An 18,244-nucleotide genomic window follows, 5' to 3' on the forward strand; every position below is an offset into this window, starting at 1 on the left:
TCTTGCAGATAAAGATGCTGGTGGGTTTGAGGTGCTGGTGGGTGGGTGGGTGGGCTGCTGGGCTTACAGTATCTATGGTCCACAGTGTTCCACCACCTGTGGCCTGGGCGCCATCTGGAGGCTAGTGAGCTGCAGCTCTGGCAATGACGAGGACTGCACCCTCGCCAGCCGTCCCCAGCCGGCCCGCCATTGTCATCTGAGGCCCTGTGCTGCCTGGCGCACGGGCAACTGGAGTAAGGTAAGCAGGGAGCCCTGGGTCCTGTGGCTGTGGTGTGAAGACCAGCAGGGCAGGGTGAATGTCATGCCACAGTCTGTACTCTGATCCGGTCCTGTTCTTGTCCCTCTTGAAGTTCTGCATTCAGCATGGCCTGGCCCTGCTTGCGTTGCTGTCCTTCCTCTGTATTCGCACCACCCACTACTGGACTCTCTCTTACCAGCTCACTCTAATAATTCCATCTGTATTGTCCCCTGTGTTTGGCACCTGGTGTCCAAGTCCACTGGGACTCTTTGGTCTAAGCTGGAAGGTTTAATCCTGCTGTACGATAAACCTCATGTTGCATGCATGTGCAAAGAATGTCTCTATGTGACTATTCTTTGTTCTCCAGTGCTCTCGAAACTGTGGTGGAGGTTCCTCTACAAGGGATGTACAGTGTGTGGACACACGGGACCTCCGGCCACTGCGACCCTTTCACTGCCAGCCGGGGCCTACCAAGCCACCCCACCGTCAGCTCTGTGGGACCCAGCCCTGCCTCCCCTGGTACATGTCCTCCTGGAGAGAGGTGAGGTCTGGGCCCGGGGAAGCGGGGACCGAGGACACCCTCGGACCCTGACTATACTTGATGCCTCTCTGTTCTCCCAGTGTTCGGAGGCTTGTGGTGGTGGTGAACAGCAGCGTCTGGTGACATGTCCAGAGCCAGGCCTCTGTGAGGAGTCGCTGAGACCCAACAACAGCAGGCCCTGCAACACCCACCCCTGCACACAGTGGGTGGTAGGGCCCTGGGGTCAGGTGAGCAGGGTTGCTTGTGGGGAGGAATTGGGAGCAACCCTTGGCAGATAGGCCCTGGTCCTCGGGCTTAGAAAGATGAGTTGTTGTACATGCTGTGTGCTGGTCTCTGTGGCCACTAAATATTCCGTTGTGCCCCGATCAAGTCCTTGTACTTTGCCAGGGAAAAATCAGATAGAGGAAAAGTGGCCCTGCGGGGAAAGTCCTCCGAGGAGAGGACTTTGGGTCGACACCTAAAAGAGTCAGTGATGCTGAAGTGAGGGATAAAGAGAACGGCAAGTGCTGAGCCTGAGGCAGGAACGATGGGGTGTTCAGGGAAAAGAGCGAAGACCACTCTGGCAGAAGAGAGTAGAGAGAGGTCCCACAGGGCAGGGCAGCTTGCTGCTGAGCCTACTGGGTGCTGCCTGGTTCAAGAAGCTCACTGGGTGCTTGACCCACTGGCTGCTGAATGACTCTGGGCAGGTGCTTTGCCTTGCTGGGCTGTCTTTTTTCCCTTCATCTTTAAATTGGGGGCAGCATAGAGTGAGGAGTGGAAAAATCTGAAGTGCAGAGCCTGTATCCTGCCAGCACAGATTAAAGCTGGGAACAGGCTGACTCAGGGCGGGGGCCACGCCTGAGACACTCTTCCTCTCTTGGCTTGTAGCACTCCTTCTGTGTCGCATGGGCACTGTGGTGCCTCATCCCAGGGTCTGCCTTCTCTGTGCAGGTCTCCTGGGTGTGTTTTGCATCTCTTCTTACTCGTACCTCGCCCTCAGTGCGAGAACAGATGCCTCCAGTGACAGTGGGGGTTCAACACCAGGCTCTAGTCAGGGATGGCTTCCTGGAGAGGGTGGTCCTGTCCAGTGATGGGCAGTCCCTGACTGTGATGGCTGGTCCTGGAGACATTCTCTCTTCTCTCCTGTGCAGTGCTCAGCCCCCTGCGGTGGTGGTGTTCAGCGGCGTCTGGTCAAATGCGTGAACACTCAGACAGGCTTGGCAGAGGAAGACAGTGACCTGTGTAGCCACGAGGCGTGGCCTGAGAGCTCACGGCCATGTGCTACTGAGGACTGTGAACTGGTTGAACCCCCACGTGAGTGTCTCCTTACTCTTCAGGGATGGTGGGATAAGGGGAGAATGGCTAGGAACTAGAGAATCATCTAGATGAAACTGCATGGTCACCGTAACTGGGAGGCCACAGGGTGCCAAGGTCCCAAACTGGGACTCGGCCAAGGGGAATCCCAACGACGCAGGCATCCATCCTGCAGGCAACTTTGGTAGCCTTCCGGAAGTGGAATGAGCCTCCTGACCCCAGTTGTGGCAAGCTTTTCTCCCCTGGGGTCTTAGTCCCCACAGTGAAGGGAAGATGTCCTTGGGCTGTGAGCATTGCCTATTCCTAGGAGGATAACTGCCCAGAGGTGGCAGTGGGCCACAGGAAGGACTCTCTCCCAGGGTGCTGCTGCTGCCGTACTTCCTGGCCAGCTGGGCCATTATGGAGGAAAGGTCTGAGCCAGAGGTAGCTCTGGAAATCACCTCCTTCCTGAAGCTCCAGCTGTCTCCAGCAGCGCCGAACACAGGAAACAGTGTGGCCCTTGAGTCATACCTGGGTACCTGTGTAGTCTTAGGCTCTATTTCTCTATCTGGATTGTCATTTCCTCATGCATAAAGGGATGGTCAATCCTTACTCTTGTATTAGTGGGGTCTGCGGGTGAAGGCCTCAGCATTGCCTGTGAGGGTTAGGCCACTTTACGCCCTCCCTCCCATTTTTGGCAGCCATTATTGTCCTCCATTGCAAAGGCATGGGGAGTCTGAGGCCAGCCCCTCAACACCTGAAGGAACCTAAGAGCTTGCTTGGCATTTACCTACTGGTTCTATGCACCTGTCCCCAGGACATGGGTGGGCGTTCAGCCCTGGTCTGCTTTTCCCTGCTCTGCACAGCCTTCACTACCAGCAGCTGGTTCCTGGTGGTACTGGCTCAGGATCAGAGCCGCTTCTGCTCTGCCATTCTGCCCTGAATCCCATTGCCTCATGCCAGGGAGATGCCAGCCTGGGTTTGTTAAGCCATCCCAGCCTGCTTCTCTCTCAACATCTCCTTCCATCGATCCCACAGACTTCTAAGACGCTCAGCACAGTGAAGCTGAGTGCTGTACCACAGTGCTTGACTTCAGGGCTGACGGTGCCTATGGCTCTTCTGTTTCTCATGCCAAGCTCAGGGTTGGCAGAGAATACGGTAGCTATGGTCCCAGGTGGTGCAGACAGGGAGAGGGCAGGAACTGAGGCTCTATTAGAAATAGCCTGGCTCAGGAGGCTGTGGGCTTACAAGGTCTCTAAGAGGAACGGGGAGGGTGGGCTTAGCAGGGACTCCTGGAAGTGACTAGGCTTCTACCCAATGCCCATCCATGTGAAGAGCCTCCCTGTGCCCCTATCCCCCACTTCCCAGCACCCTCCCCCACCTCAAGTGAAGGGAGCCAATCAGGAAAGACTCTTGGATTGTAAGTTCCTGGAGCTTCCAGGATGTTTTGATGGTTTGTGGGATTGTTCAACAGGACATTTGGAAATCCTGGAAACTCCAGGGTGTGTGATCACCGTGGCAAGGCTACTCACATGCCGGGTCATGTGACCTTCCCCATGGAGGTGGGGGCTGTTATCAAGAGGAAACCTTCACTCAGTGTTTAGGTCTGCTGGAGGTCACCAGGGGAAACTAGTGTGACAGTTAGGAGTCGCTGCCTAAAGGATAGGGTGGAGGGGCTTGTCTGTTGCCTTGTTCTCTCTGTTGTACCTGGGGATGTCCCAGACCAGGGCCCACAGTTGCCCTCCTGTTCTTCCTCCCCAGGGAATCTGCAGAAGCAAGCAGGGGTCTGGGCAGCTGTGGCTTCAGCAGCAGCAGCAGCAACAACAGCGAAGCAGTAGCTCTGGGATGAAGGCCAAGGGTCTGGAAGCAAGCCACTTTCCAAAATAGTTTTCCCGGGAGAGTCAGCCAGGCCTCAGAGTGTGACAACTAGGGCTTAAGACTCCCCCTCCCCTGTGCCCTGCCACCAGGGGCCTGACCCAGTCTTTGGTTCCTACTGATGATCTCTGTGGCCTTGGCCAAGTCCAACTTTCTGAGCTTCACCACCCAATAAAATAGGCTGTCCTGCCATACAAAGGTTCAGCATGAACATGGCCCACAGGAGACTGGGAGGGTGTGCACGTGTAAGGGGGTGGGGGTGGGGCAGTGATGACAGCAAAGGCATGTGGGACCAATGGAGGTGGCAGAGTGTAGAGTGGATGCATATTAATACAGTGTCTGACACACTGACAAGTGGTGGGCCTGGTCCTGTCCAGTACCAGGGGTGAGCAGGGATAAAGATGGGGCTGAGAGGTTTACATCGCTGACCAGTAGGCTCTTGGGTATCTCCTGAGGCATTAAAGGATGGGGTCTTTGAACTTTTCTTCCAGAAAGCCAAGTCCCAACAGTGTCAGTAGTCCAGGGGCAGGTGAGGCAGGGACAAGAGCTGGGGACCTGGGGTTCTGATTCCGGGGCTATCCTTCAGAAACTCAGTTTCTTGTTGGCTGCTATTCTTCCTAAGGCGATAGGGAGAGGGGCTTTTCAGTTGAATCACGGGGTGACAAAGTGTGGTTCTGGAGGCCACCCCCATCGATTCTGACCACACCACCTACTGCATTTCCTTTCCTCTCTCCCCTTTCCAGGTTGTGAACGGGATCGCCTGTCCTTCAATTTCTGTGAGACGCTGCGCCTGCTGGGCCGCTGCCAGCTGCCCACCATCCGCGCTCAGTGCTGCCGTTCGTGTCCTCCACTCAGCCGTGGTGTCCCTTCCCGAGGCCATCAGCGGGTGGCCAGACAGTAAACCGAGGAAGGCCACATCTGAATGCACAGACTGACCCTTGACACACAGACCTCAGTGCCCCACCACAGGCTGCGGTGGAGCCCCCCTGCTCCTCGTGTCCTAATGGTGCTAACCCCACCCCTGCACGGTAGCAGGCTGGGGACCCCCTTTCCTTTCAGAAAAGGTATTTTTTTATTCTAACAGTTTGCACATTTGTTATTGTTCTACATAAATGAGTATCTACCCGTTCAAAGTGATTTGGCCTTGTCTTTGGATCTGGAGACTCCAACATGACCCTGACCTACCTACCTCTCTTGTCAAATGGCTACTACCCTGTCCCCTGTTGGGAGTCAGAGCAGACAGCAGCTTCTCTGTTCCTTGGGGGGCCAATTAGCATACCCAGTTCAGAAGCCATGAATAGCAGCCTAACAGACACACAAGGTCCTGGAGGGGGTGGAGGTGGCTTCTAGGGAAGGGGTATCCCCAGAGGGTTACATGGTGTGAGCAAGGTCTTTGCAGGGGGTACAGGTTGGCAGAGGTCCAGGGAGTCCTGTTTACGGTCCCCGATCATTCTTCACCTCTGTCCGCTATCTTCCACGAAGGTCCTCAGAGACCTGAGTTTCACAGAAATGGAGCCAGGTGTGCTCATGCATCAGGCTGTCTTGTCTCCCACGGGGACTACCTGGGGCATGACAGTAGGTAAGGCTCAGATGTGCTACTCGAGAGCGGCTGGGCATGCAGGTAGTGGTTAGTGACAGGGTATTAATAACTAAGCCTTCCTCCCGGGCTTAGCCCCTGTCTGCCCTTTCCTTCTGGCCGTGAGTCGGTCTTCAGGAGTCTTCTGGACGGTATTAAGGCCCCCCTCTGTGTTTGAGGCCCTGAGGTTCCAGGAGGGCACCTGTCCCATTTTATTTGCCAGAGTGAGGTGCACGTGGAAGCAAGAAGGCTTAGGTACTCAGCCACTGAGAACGTGGGCATGCTGGAAGTTGCTCCCCAAGACTAGGAAAGGGCATCAGGGGGGTGGACCCAGTCAGTGCTGCACCTGTCCTGTGACTTGCTCTACCTAGGAGTGGGGAGGGTGGAGCGGGGGTTGGTGCTCTCAGGAGTCAAGGTGTTTACGAAGCTCTGGGTTCCATCTGCTCCTGCCATCTCATCCTGAAGTCAAATAGGTGAGAAGGCCCCAGTGGAGGGAAGGGACTGGTCCAGGAGTACATGCCTAGGAGGTACAAGCTCAGTATAGCTCTTGAACCCCTACCCCCTATTCTGGGCTCCAGGTACACCTGTACATGGCTTGGTCAAAGTCAGACAGTCTATCAGGTCACTCAGGAAAGCAAGTCACTGCTGTGCATCCAGGCACTACCATGCTGAGAGTGGAGCTTATTTGGTTTGTCTCTTATTTGTGCCTGCAGCAGCCCTGTGGGCCCAAAGAGGCCCTAGGGATCCACTCTGAGTAATGACTTCCTATAACTTTGCCTAATCCACTCCCCATGGCAACTCCTCACAAAGATGGGAGCAGAGCCATTTCCTTGCCCAAGACTCATACACAGCAGGGGCTGGCACCGTGGCAGAGCCCTAGGGTCCCTGACCCAGCTCTGGCCTCTGCCATTACTGTAGTGCTGTGTGGCCTCAGGAGCTCCCCTGGCCTTGCTGAATAGATCCGTCTCCCAAAGAACAGCAGCAGTGTAATAGGTCCAGGCCTACACTGAAGAGCCCTGGTCAAACTCCCCTCCCCCCTTGTTGGAAAGACATTTGGTCCTAATCATTCTTGGTTTTTTCCAGAGATGTCTGGGGGAGTCCCTTGTGGCAGCTGGGCCTGAGCTGTCCACACAGACAGGAGGCAAACAAGCCGTGACTCAGGCTGGACACGCACAGCTGGTGCAAAAGGGTGCCTATCTCCCAAGGGGGGAGGTGTGGGGTGGTAAACTGTTCCAGATACAGGCAGCATTTCACTTAGGGCTTCAGCCTCTGCCCATAGTTCGGCCATGGTACTCAGGACAACTGAGGTCTACCAGTGCCAAGAAGGGCACCCCGTCTCCGTTCCAGTGGAACCAAGAGAAGAGACGTAAGAATCATGAGGCTGGCAAACTGGAGAAGGCCCTCATGCACTCCCCATACCACGAGACCATGTAGATGCTTCTGTCACAAATGACTACAACTACCTTTCAAGGCAGAATGTAATACAAATTAGTTTATTTCTTCCTTTACAAGTCTACCATTTAACTCAAGGATGAGCATGGAAGCTGCTGTGATATAAAAGGACAGTCACTTGGCAGTGTGCCCTCAAGTCCCCTAGTTGCCCACAGGAGAAGAGCCTCATATACCGGGTTTGCATCTAGCCTCTCTCTTCAAGGACTTTCCTGACCAGCCACCCACCCAGAAGTGGCTGCATCAGGACACAACTGTACTGAGCGAGAGGGGCTTGTGCGATAACACAGCTAACAAGACCTGACTGGGTACTGGCCAGAGGACTTCCTGTATCAACAGACCACAGCTAACTAACACCAGACAGAGAAGTAAATGCTGACTAGTGACTGCTGTTCGGGTGTTGTCACAGCTAGAAGTGGCCCCCGAGGCTACCTGGGTGAGCAGAGGAGAGGGACGGTCAAGGCTAAGAGGAAAAGGTGGCACAAGAGGGACCTGCAATCTGGGAGGCTTGGGTTGATATAAATACATACAGGGGAGTCGTGCACACAAAATAGAACTTGTTATATAAATGTTGTACGGGATCTAGAAAAACCTTAATATAAAATAGTCTATAAAAATATAAAATGTAGTGAAAATATAAACGTATCAACAGTCGGACTGTGGGTAGGTCCCACAAGGTGGCGTGCCGAGCGCAGGGTGCTCCCCTACTGTGGCACGTGCATTTGGACCCACACGCTGGCTGGGGGCTGTGCTTTGGCTTTCTCAGCCCACAAGGCTCACCAGGCAGGAGCCATGTGGTGCATGCTGGGTAGAGGTTCAGATGAAAAGCAGCACAAGGCAGCCCCTGATGTTGGGGTCCCTGCCATGGTGGCTGGGAGACGTCTGGAAGCTCAGGAACACTGGAGGGTAAAGACAGTCTCAGTGACGAGGGGATGGGAGAAGATGGCTCAGTCATCAGAGCCCTGCCTCTGGGACAAGCATCTGCTTTTTTGTCCCCAAACCGGAAAGAGGGCAAGCACTCCTTCTCAGCTCTGTAGCCATTGGGTCACTTATTCCAGGGACGAGAGCCTGTGAGTGTGCATTCCTGCATCCCCGTTGGGACCTCTTGAGACTTTTACCTGAGCACTGATGCTAACTGCCTGAGAAACTAATGCCGTCTCTCAGGGAACGGCAGAACAGGCCCCCTGTGCATACTGGAGATTTTTGTTTCCAATAACTGGGCTGGAACCCAGAGTCCCACATAACAAGCACATGTTCTAAGCCATGCCCCAGCACCACCAGGTACTTTAAAGATGCCTCCACCAGCACACAGGACAAAAGCAACACGCCACTAAGAACATTTACACCAAATGCACACCTGGACTGGCATCTTCTGGCACAAAACTGACATGGCAACAGCCCTAGGGCTGAGCCACAGGGCTCCAACCCTACCCTACGACACCTCCTAACAGCTGTCCCCAAGGCTGACAGCCGGCAGGTCACAGGGGGTGGGGCATCGTCCTGCATTTGGTCTCAGGGAGGCTCTGGAATAGCAGTGAGACCACTGTCCAGCTCCAGACAAGCTTCCTGAAGAAACCAGGCCTCAAACCACCATCCCAAAGACACAATGATGACATTTTTGATACCTGAAAATAGGCAAAGGCCATTGGCTAAATATAGAGACCAGCTCCTTTTACATGGTAATAAATGAAGCAACTTTTGGAGAAGTTAAGCATAGTCTAGATACCGAAAAATAGACTCGGCCACTCAAGTGCTAGAAAGCAGACAGCAAAAACAGGAAAATGGGTCATGGAAAAATCGCTTCTCCAAACTGTCTCGCTCCACTCCTTAGTCTGAGTGTGTTTACACTAAGGATTGTTTCCAAGTTTTCCCCAGGTAGTGTAAAGTAGTCCACTTAAGGCTGTTTCCCTTGTGTTCCCATAATACTGTGTAAGATGTTTTCTCATGACAGCCACCCATCAGGGACTGAGCAAAAATAACCTTTCTTGTTCAGGCTCTCTCTGGGCTTCAAGAAAGAAGTGTTCCAAGTCCCCAGAGTCTGTTATTCCAGAGGCCACAGTGGCCCCAGATCCCTGTTGAGGACAAGGATAATCCAGGCAACACAGAGACTAGAACTCATCACTCAAGGTGTTTCCAGATGCAGGAAGCTGGCAGTCAGACCCACTCCACACCCAGCAGGAGAGATTCTAGAGCCCTGAATCCAGGAGCCCACAAGTCACATATCTGAGAGTTATCCATGTCCCCTTATGCAGGGGTGGGTCTACTGCAAGGTCCCTTTGGAACCCCAATCCAGTCACAGTTGGAGAATGGCATCTATAAGTCAGTTCCCAGCTACAAAGAGCTTCCCACAGCAGCTCTTGGAGTTGTGCTAGCCCCACCACAAGCTGGGACAGACAAACAGCTGGCAGTGAGAAGTGTGGGGGCCGCTGCAGAGCAGGGGGAGTCCTGCAGAGGGAAAGGCGATATAGGAAGGCAAAGGCTAGTCCAGAAGGGACTGCGGCTGGCCGTGCCAAGCCACCAGCAGAGGGCTCCCACGCTAGCCTGGGAGGCCAGTTCTGTGCTTGCTTTTTAAGAGGTCCCTCTTCTTATGGTGACCCTTTGACCCTGGAAGCAGCCACACTGCAGCCCCCCTGCACAGTTCTCCACAGTGCTGCCCTTGGGTAAAAGAAAGAGCATAGGGAGATATGGAACATAGATTTTGCAGGGCGAAACACTCACACAACTGGCAGATGCTGTAAACAGGCCCTTGGAAACAGTCACCCGGTGAGTCACCAATCAGGCAGCAAGCATATGATGCATGTGACAAGGACATGGTTGTAAAGCCACCTGCCCCCAAATGGCAGATGAGAGAGTGCAGCTTAGCTCTGGACATCTGCCCAGCAGGAGCCCAGAGGCTGTAGATGTTACAATCTGACCGTGCAGAGATGTGTCTCTGCAACTTTTGGTTATGAAGGAAGGCAGAAGAGCAGCATCCTAGGGTGGGGATTCATTCAAGTGTCTTCCTCCTCATCGCTAACTAGCTCGCCTTTGTCAGGGCTAGTGTCCCGCTCCCGCAGGAAGTCCTCTCGAATGGCCTCCAGCTCTGTCAGCTCCAGCCGGACCTTCTCCAGGTGGTAGGCTCTCCGGTTCCGGATCTGGCGCAGGGGGAAGGGGTTCAGATCCCCAAAGGAGATGCTGATCAGCTTCCTGGTGGGACAAAGGGCAGAGACGAGCATCAGCAGAGCTCAGGTGAGTGCCCAGAGCTCTGCCTAGAGACCAGAGAAGGGAGTAAGGGACATGTACCGTGTGATGGGGTAATGTCACCCTGGGAACCCAGGCCAACTGACAACAATGTCTTAGGTTTGTAATACTTAGCCACTGGACAGTCTTTAATAAAAACAGAGCTAAGGACTGTCTGCATGCCTGGCTTTGCTCTCCAGCACTCATGGTCAGTTGTATTGGTTCCTGGGTATCACAGAAAGACAGAGCTTCTCTTACGCCAAGAGATAGGTCACTTCCCAACGGATTCTGCCCGGCCCACGGTCTTGCTTCCTGATAGCAGGGGCTCATTTCCCTTGTTAGCCACCTGCTGCTCCAAGGCCTGAGCTGCATTTAGCATAGGTGTATAAAGGATACTCTCATCTTTATATTCCAACAGCTTCTCTTATAAGGAAGTGAAGAGGTGAGACTGGCCTGCTCTCTTTACAGGCCAAGTTCCCCATGTGTTCTAGGACAGGCAAGTACCGAAGGTTCAGACAGGCCTGACGAGGCCCAGCTGTTTTCTCGGGCCTAGTTTTGTGAGCTAGCTGGGACATGTCATTGAGACTGGAACCCAGGAGTTCACCACTGTCCTTTCTCTTACATGAGCCACAGGCTCTGTAAGCTAGAAACCTTAGCCCTTGCTTCAGAAAGTGAATACTGAATTATTCGTTTACTCCTCTAGCTGGAAAGAGCCAACTGCAACATGGCCCGGGCTGCTTTACAAGGGAACCCAGACACTGCCCTTGAATGCCCAGCCTCTCATGGACCCCAAGAGGTCCCACCGCAGCCACCAACCAGTTCAATCTTGCATCATCCAGTGTCTCCTGAATGCACCTGGCTATATAAACGCCCGACCACTATGTAAGATCTATCTACTCTGCAGAACTGCCTCACCTCAGACAGCTAGTATGGGCAGCTCCTTAAAATACTGAAACTCCAGTGTGGAGGTGGGTCAAAGGCACCAGCAACCTCCGCAACTTCCCAGGAGGTGGGAGGGTGCAGGACAGGGGGAATAGGACCAGGACCTAACGCACATATTGGGAGCTCTTGGTCCGTGGCCTTGACTTTCTAAAGCAAAGGGGAAACTGCATCCTGAGCCATTCACCAGGGGGCGCTGTAGGATCAGGCAAAGTGGGAGCTGCCTTGTTCTGTCCAGTGGTGACAGGAAGCAGAGGAGGACATTCATCTCCAGGTAGCCCTGACAATCCCCTTAAGAGTGTCATGGTGAGGCAAATCCATTTCTGGAACCAAAATGCTCTCCACTGTCATCTGGGAATTCATTCAGTTATTCTTAATAATCTTAACCAATGTGATAGGAACACAATCCTCACCCTGAACTTTTCACCAGTCTTGCACAGCAAAACACACTCAGATGCCCTTTCTGACTGGGCACACATCCAGTTAGTCTTAGTTAGGCACTAAGCCTAAAACCATCTTGAAAACGTACTCCCCACGAGAAAGGTCCTAAAAACAGCGACGACCTCCTGGAGACGTGGTATAGCTTCCGCCAACCATTTCAGCTTCCACCAACCACTTTTGCTGCCAATGCCTACCCCAGCTGGCAGACCAGAGCAGCCACTAATTGTGGTCTGGGGAAAATGGCAGCCCAGACAAGAAATAGCCATGTGGCTTGAGGTATGTGTATGTATAGATGTGGGGAAATGATTCATGACTCTTCCACCTGTTCAAGCTGGAAACCTAGGGTTCTTCCAAGTTCAAAATCCCTAATCTCTTCCATCTGTTCTACTTTTCTCCACCTCTCAGGACACCCCTCCTCTCCAGGCCACGACTTTTTTTTTTGGTTTCTCGAGACAGGGTTTCTCTGTGTAGCCTTGGCTGTCCTGGAACTCACTCTGTAGACCAGGCTGGCCTCAAACTCACAAATCTGCCTGCCTCTGCCTCCCGAGTGCTGGGATTAAAGGTGTGCGCCACCACGCCCGGCCCTCCTGAAGACTTCTAACAGTCACCATCTACCCTCCAGGGGCTGCTCCTGCCTCAATCCTCTTATCTTTCAGTGACATTCCGTTATGATTAGAATGAAGCTAAAATTTCCAGAGCATAGCCTAAGGAGCCAGGCTAGGATGTAGCTATGAGCCCCAGCAGCCGGGCACAAACTTGGTGGCCTCTCTCGTTGTTCCCAAACACGTTTCCTCTGAGTACCTCTGTGCCCCAAAGCATCCCTGTGAGGCACGGCTTGGGCTTCCTCAGCACTATGTGGATCAGGAAAGGCATGTTCCCTTGGGAAACCTCAGAGCTCAGGGCTGTCTTTTTATCTACCATCGCACTCCTGTAACAGGCTCTGCCCTCTCAGAGACAGAGACATTTCCCATTTCTTTCTCTGGGAAGGAGCGCCACAGCACCCTGGAGAGCCCTGAGCCTGAGGAGCCCTCAGACCTGAGTCTGTGGACTCACCTGGCATCGAGGATAGTCCGAGTGAAGTAACGCAGATACTTGAATATGGACATTGAATCTTGCAATTTCAGGATCTCCTCTTCCTTATATTTAAAAAGTGCCAGGGCAAAACGGAAAATAACCTGCGGGAAAGCCAGGGAAACTGTAATTGCAGGGGGCTGGACTTTGAAGTTCTCCCTGGGGCTGGCGAGAGGAAGTTCCCTGAGGGCTCTGCCCTTGGGCGGACCCCTGAACTGAAGGGTGACTTCCAGGACTGGACAAGGCCCTTAGGTACAAGAAAACAAATGCTTGTGGTTTCTGACAGTTCAGCCCAAGGCAGAAATGTTCCAATGAAGTAAGGTGACTGACTTGTGGAATCCTTTCACTTTTGGCTAACCTTTGTATTCAACAAAGAACACACATCTAAACACCAGTTTTACATAAGATCAAAAACTGGGCTTTTTTTGATTGAAAATGTGAAGCTGCCAACTCCAGAGCCAGGCATAGACTCGGCCGATGAACAGGGTTCTGACCAACTTTTCAATATGGCGAAATAATCAGTGGATTTTGCTGTTTTAGGGGTACTCTGGGGAAGGCTAGTGGGGGGGGGTAGTGAACTCCTGGTGATCTTATAAGTTCAGGCAGCTTTGGAACAAACTGCTATTTCCACGTCTAAGAGCCCTGAATGGCTACTCTAGCCTACACTGTATGATACTTAGCAAGTGGTATTTATAGGGTTAAATTGTTCATGGTTCTCTTCACATACTCACCTGTGGCCCAATAGGAGTGTTTATGGTTCTAGTGGAGAATTCTTTGTATTAATGACAAATTAGACCATAAAAGTGGTAATGCTTTGTGTTGGACACTGAATCTGCATATGAGGTGATGCTCCACTGCAGGAGGCCCTTTTGAGTGGCCATCTGGTGCTACCCCAATGCCTCCCATGGACCAACCTTTGATCCTGCAATTCTAGGCTAAATCTATAATGCACTTGCATGCATGCAGAGAGATGAAAGTCCCATGAGAGTTGGGTGTAGCTTTTTCTGAAGCAACAAGAGATCGGAAACAACCAAAGCAGCCACCATCAGGGGCTGCGGTGCACAAGGAAACGCCAGTGAGTTCCGAAACAGGTTCTCTATGTGCTGACACAGACCTAGCTCCAAGATACAGTAAAGTTAAAAGCAATGCTTAAGAAATATGTGAAGGCTTGATGTCCCAGTATAGGGGAATGCCAGGGCGGGGAGGTGGGAGTGGGTGGGTGGGTGGGGAAACACCCTCAAAGAAGCAGGGGGAAGGGGGATGGGTTTGGGGGTTTCTGGAGGGGAAACCAGGAAAGGAGATAACATTTGAAATGTGAATAAAGAAAATATCCAATAAAGAAAAAAAAGAAACACAGAAGACAACATATAAATTGAGGAGACACTGTTTTCCTACTATATTTTCTTAGTTATGCTTAGTTTTGATTTTTACTTAACTAATATTATTTATTTATTTAGTGTGTCTCTATGCTTGCCTGTAGAGGTCGGAGGGGCCTGCTGCGTTGTCCCACCAGCCACTTGTTTGTTTATTTGTGCTTCGCTGTGCTATGGTATAGTGCAGTATTGGGGAGGGGGTGCAGCTGGAGGGCAGGGACTGAACCTAGAGGCCTTGCATAAGCACAGTAAACGCTGGCCCACTCAGCTACTGAGCATCATGCTAGTTCACTCCGTGACAGGCTCTCCCTGGGAGCTACCACACCCAGCTTCAAGCTGAGGGTCATCACAGATGAGCAAGTGACTGCTGCTTCCCAAGGCCTGCAGGAGCACATCACGGGGAGGTAAGTTTGGTGTTGTGGTAACTTCACAAGCTCCAGGAGAATCAGCTACTCTGCCACTACTGACACAGCCTGTCACAGTTCGACGAGCATGTATATCTGCAGAGCCCACTCACCTTTGGTCCCTCATAAAGGAAAGAGTCCCATATTTTAAAGAGGATGTCGCTGACAACGCTGTCCACAAATACCACCAGAAACCAGTTGAAGGTGATGAGGGTGTAGTCCACTTTGTACTGTTCAAAATGGGTGTGCAGTCGAGGCAGCTTCTCACTCATGAGGTCTCTGAACACCCGCTGGTCCACCTGGAGAGGGCACAAAGCGGGGAAAGGCCCAGGGTCTGGCAGGGCACGAAGCAAGCAAACCAGAACAGCTGTGCCACCTGAGAGCAGAGGGTGGAGCCAGTGGGGACATGCAGCAACACAGCTCTTCTGGATGTCCACGTGGGGCACATGATAGAGCCAGGCTGCTCTGTGGCCCAGGAGCAGCTGACCTTAAATTCTGCAAGGTCACTAAGTGTCACCCTCCCTAGGGTATGGGGAGAAGGGAATAGTATCCAGCCTGAAAGCAGCTCCTGTACTCAGCACCTCCTGCAGAAGCAGGCTAGTGAAAGAGCCGGCAGGTTAGTGTCAGCCTGCCAACGCTCCTAGGAACACAGGCAGTCTTAGATGCATGAGCACCGGACAAGAAATATAACATCGCTGCTCACACCACGCAGTGAACAGGTTTGACAGGGCAGCGTGGCAGGAAGCACACTCGAGTCTGAGTGCTCCACCTACAAAGGATGCTCTAAACAGCTCTGGACTCTTCTGGAGGATAGGCAGATGTAGCGGACTCACCCACTATGCTGCTGTGAGCATCCGAAGACATGTAAACTACCGCAAGACAGACAAGCCACAGGTGCCTATAGCCTCTGCCTGTGAGGTCAGGCAACTGGTCAGTGCTGCCAGTGTCGGGCAGAAGGCTAAATAGGGTTCAAGGATGACCTCTGTGGGGCAGCTACACAAATGGATTAGCATCACTGTGGCAGGAATCCACAGGGCTTCCAGGAAGAGGGCTAGGAGGCCACACCAAGCAGTTTTCCCTACTTTGTGTGGAACCCATACAAAACCTCTCTCTGTCTCTCTGTCTCTCTGTGTAGGCAGTGGAAACAAGCTTCAGGGAATAATACTCAGGCAGCACGGGGGGGGGGGAACCCATGTATTTTTTTCAAGTCTAATCAGTTTTATTTGACATATGAAAAGATTAACACCAATCTGCAGAGCCAGCTTCTCTACCCCTAGTCCACAAACAGCAGAGAAGAAAGGAGAAGCATTTTAAGGCTTTCCTTGGACGCCCAACAGTGAAGCCTGCTCTCTAGGTCCATTCTTCCAGCTGCAACAGGAAGACTAGACTGGACGGCCGAGGCCCTGCCCCGGCCAAACTGATGAAAACGGAAAAACAGAAGCAGGTGCTTGGAACTCAAAACTACTTGAGGGTAATTGCCAAAGGAAACTCCGCTTTGTGTGAGTGGGACGAAAAGCTGCTCAGACACCCCACTTCTGAGCCTGCCACAGAGAGAACAAAGATGTGGCATCTGAGATAAGGCACAGGAGTGGACTTGAAAGACGAGAAGCAGCGGGTGCCCCGGGGCACCTTTAGGATGAGACCCCTACAGTGAGAGGTCCAGTGGCGAGAAGGGGTTGAAGAGGAGCACAAAGCCATGCCCGGAGGTCAGGCTCTGATCTGCTCGTGTAGAGACCACGGGTAGGACGGACGCCCTCTCTAGGGAAGCTGACTGGAAAGCCAGCTGGATGGCCACTTTGGAGAGCAGTACGGCAGCTTGCAGGTGCTGAAGGTGCTTATATGGAGTCTATCTACCCTGGAGGACACCCAGGACTAATCTGCAAATCTGTCAACTGGATCCCTGTGCTGGTTAGTTTTATGTCAACTTGACATAAGCTAAAGTCATCAGCGAGGAAGGAACCTTGATTGAGAAAATGCCTCCATAAGGCCAGGCTGTAGGCAGGCCTGGAGGGCAGTGGTTCTCAACCTTCCTAGTGTTGTGACCCTTTAATGCAGCTCCTCATGTTATGGTGACGCAGCTCCTCATGTTATGGTGACGCAGCTCCTCATGTTATGGTGACACCGCCCCCAACCATAAAATTATGTATATTGCTACTTCAGAACTGTAATTTTACTACTCGTATAAACTGTAATAATTTGCTTTTCTGATGGTTTTAGGTGACCTCTGTGAAAGAATCAATTGACCTCACCCACAATGGGGTCATGACCCCCAGGCTGAGAACCACTGCTGTAGAGCTCTTTCTTAATTAGTGACTGATAGGGGAGGGCCCAACCAATTGTGGGTAGTGTCATCCTGAGGCCGGTGGTCCTGGGTTCTATAGGAAAGCAGGGTGAACAAGCCACGAAGAACAAGTCAGTAACTGGCACTCCTTCACAGCCTCTGCATCAGCTCCTGCCTCCAGGTTCCCACTTTCCTGCCTTCCTGTGGTAATGCACAGTAGTTGTAGGGGTGTAAACCAAACAAACCCTTCCCTCCTCGAGTTGCTTTGGTTATGGCGTTTCATTACAGCGACAGTAACCATGACTAGGACAGCCCCAGTTAGTCAGGACTACAGGCGTGCGCACGACTGGGATTCCTGGGGCACTAACACAGCTACAGTCTAATCAGATGCTAACACTTGACAACATCATCCTAATGGACAGACCAAAACTTTGATGATGGCAACTATTTGTTCAAAGTTCTATTTTTTTAAAAAATAATTCCTATTGAAATTTTAACTTTTTAAAAGGCAAAGCAAGGGCCGGGCAATGGTGGTACACGCCTTTAATCCAGCACTTGGGAGGCAGAGGCAGGTGGATTTCTGAGTTCGAGGCCAGCCTGGTCTACAGAGTGAGTTCCAGGACAGCCAGGGCTATAACGAGAAACCCTGTCTCAAAAAAAAAAAACCAAACCAAACCAAACCAAAAGGCAAAGCTATAAGCTAGCAGGCATGGTGGTGAACACCTACATTCCTTTCACTTGGGAAGCTGAGGCAGGAGGATATGGAGTTCTGGGCCAGTTACATAGCAAAACCCTTTCTCAAAAGTCCAAAAACAAATGAGTAAATAAATAGCTAAAAACAGTGTTTTAGAAACTAACTCTCTACACTATAAATGTACCCTAGAGTTGATGAAGAACAATCAGTTAAAATGCACATTTGTTTTCTAACAAGAGACAAACTCAGAGGTATAGACTGCTGAAATGAATATCATTTTCTTGAACACTTAAGAAACGAAAGTGCACATAACAGGCTGTAGGGCCCGCCTCACCTTGCACCCATGTCTACCTGCCCATCAAATTCAGGTTAGATGTAAACTCCTGAAAACTATTTTAAAAGCTGTCAGAGCATCCCCTGGTGCCCAAAAGTTGCCTATGAGGTCAAGCATCTGCCAGGAAGCCTTGCTCCCCTTGCTGAGGATTGTTGTCCTGACAGATCACAGCTTTGCTGCTCATTTCATCCTTCACCACTCAAACAGTGACACGTTCGCCAACTCTTCAAACATTGAAGAAGCTGGAAGGGAACAGAGATGGCCATCTGAGCATGAGACCAAGCGATGACACAGGGTCTGTTCTATCTGGATGGGACAGCCAACGACATCTGCAAGAGCAGGATATCCACCTGGCTTTGAAGTGGGAGAAAATCTGTGTACAGATCTCTTCTCCCATGTAGGTGGCAGACAGTGCCTCACATGAGGCTGTCCAGGGGTTGGCAGAGGGCTGGGCATGGAGCAGGCAGCCAAGGAATGCCTGCCCAGGCCTCTCTTACCCCTCCTGGATAAGTGTGTCATTCATTGGTGTCTGCAATG

At 52.0% G+C, this 18,244-nt stretch overlaps 2 protein-coding genes across 7 annotated transcripts in view; one reads left to right on the top strand and one right to left on the bottom strand.

Annotated features, from left to right (window-relative positions):
- The window catches only part of Adamts7 (ADAM metallopeptidase with thrombospondin type 1 motif 7), a 37,314-nt gene extending 32,257 nt beyond the window's left edge, over positions 1-5,057 (top strand). For 3 of the 6 annotated variants that reach the window (XM_021206376.1, XM_021206377.1, XM_021206378.1), the window contains 5 exons: positions 86-238; positions 606-779; positions 860-1,006; positions 1,910-2,072; positions 4,670-5,057. In XM_021206376.1, coding sequence (XP_021062035.1) covers positions 86-238; positions 606-779; positions 860-1,006; positions 1,910-2,072; positions 4,670-4,827 — 795 coding nt within the window. In that variant the 3' untranslated portion in view covers positions 4,828-5,057. Of the gene's footprint in view, positions 1-85; positions 239-605; positions 780-859; positions 1,007-1,909; positions 2,073-3,812; positions 3,910-4,669 lie in introns of all 6 variants that reach the window. The other 3 variants (XM_029543385.1, XM_029543386.1, XM_029543384.1) reach the window with 2 other exon arrangements.
- A 1,888-nt stretch (positions 5,058-6,945) lies between these two features.
- Tbc1d2b (TBC1 domain family member 2B) overlaps positions 6,946-18,244 on the bottom strand; it is a 71,879-nt gene continuing 60,580 nt past the window's right edge. The window contains exons 11-13 of the mRNA XM_021207823.1: positions 14,512-14,697; positions 12,604-12,725; positions 6,946-10,137 (exon numbers count right to left, since the gene is read on the bottom strand). Of these exons, the coding sequence (XP_021063482.1) occupies positions 9,942-10,137; positions 12,604-12,725; positions 14,512-14,697 (504 nt within the window). The 3' untranslated portion in view covers positions 6,946-9,941. The remainder of the gene's footprint in view (positions 10,138-12,603; positions 12,726-14,511; positions 14,698-18,244) is intronic.

Source organism: Mus pahari, chromosome 10 (assembly GCF_900095145.1).
Source record: "Mus pahari chromosome 10, PAHARI_EIJ_v1.1, whole genome shotgun sequence".
NCBI classification, from domain to species: domain Eukaryota; kingdom Metazoa; phylum Chordata; class Mammalia; order Rodentia; family Muridae; genus Mus; species Mus pahari.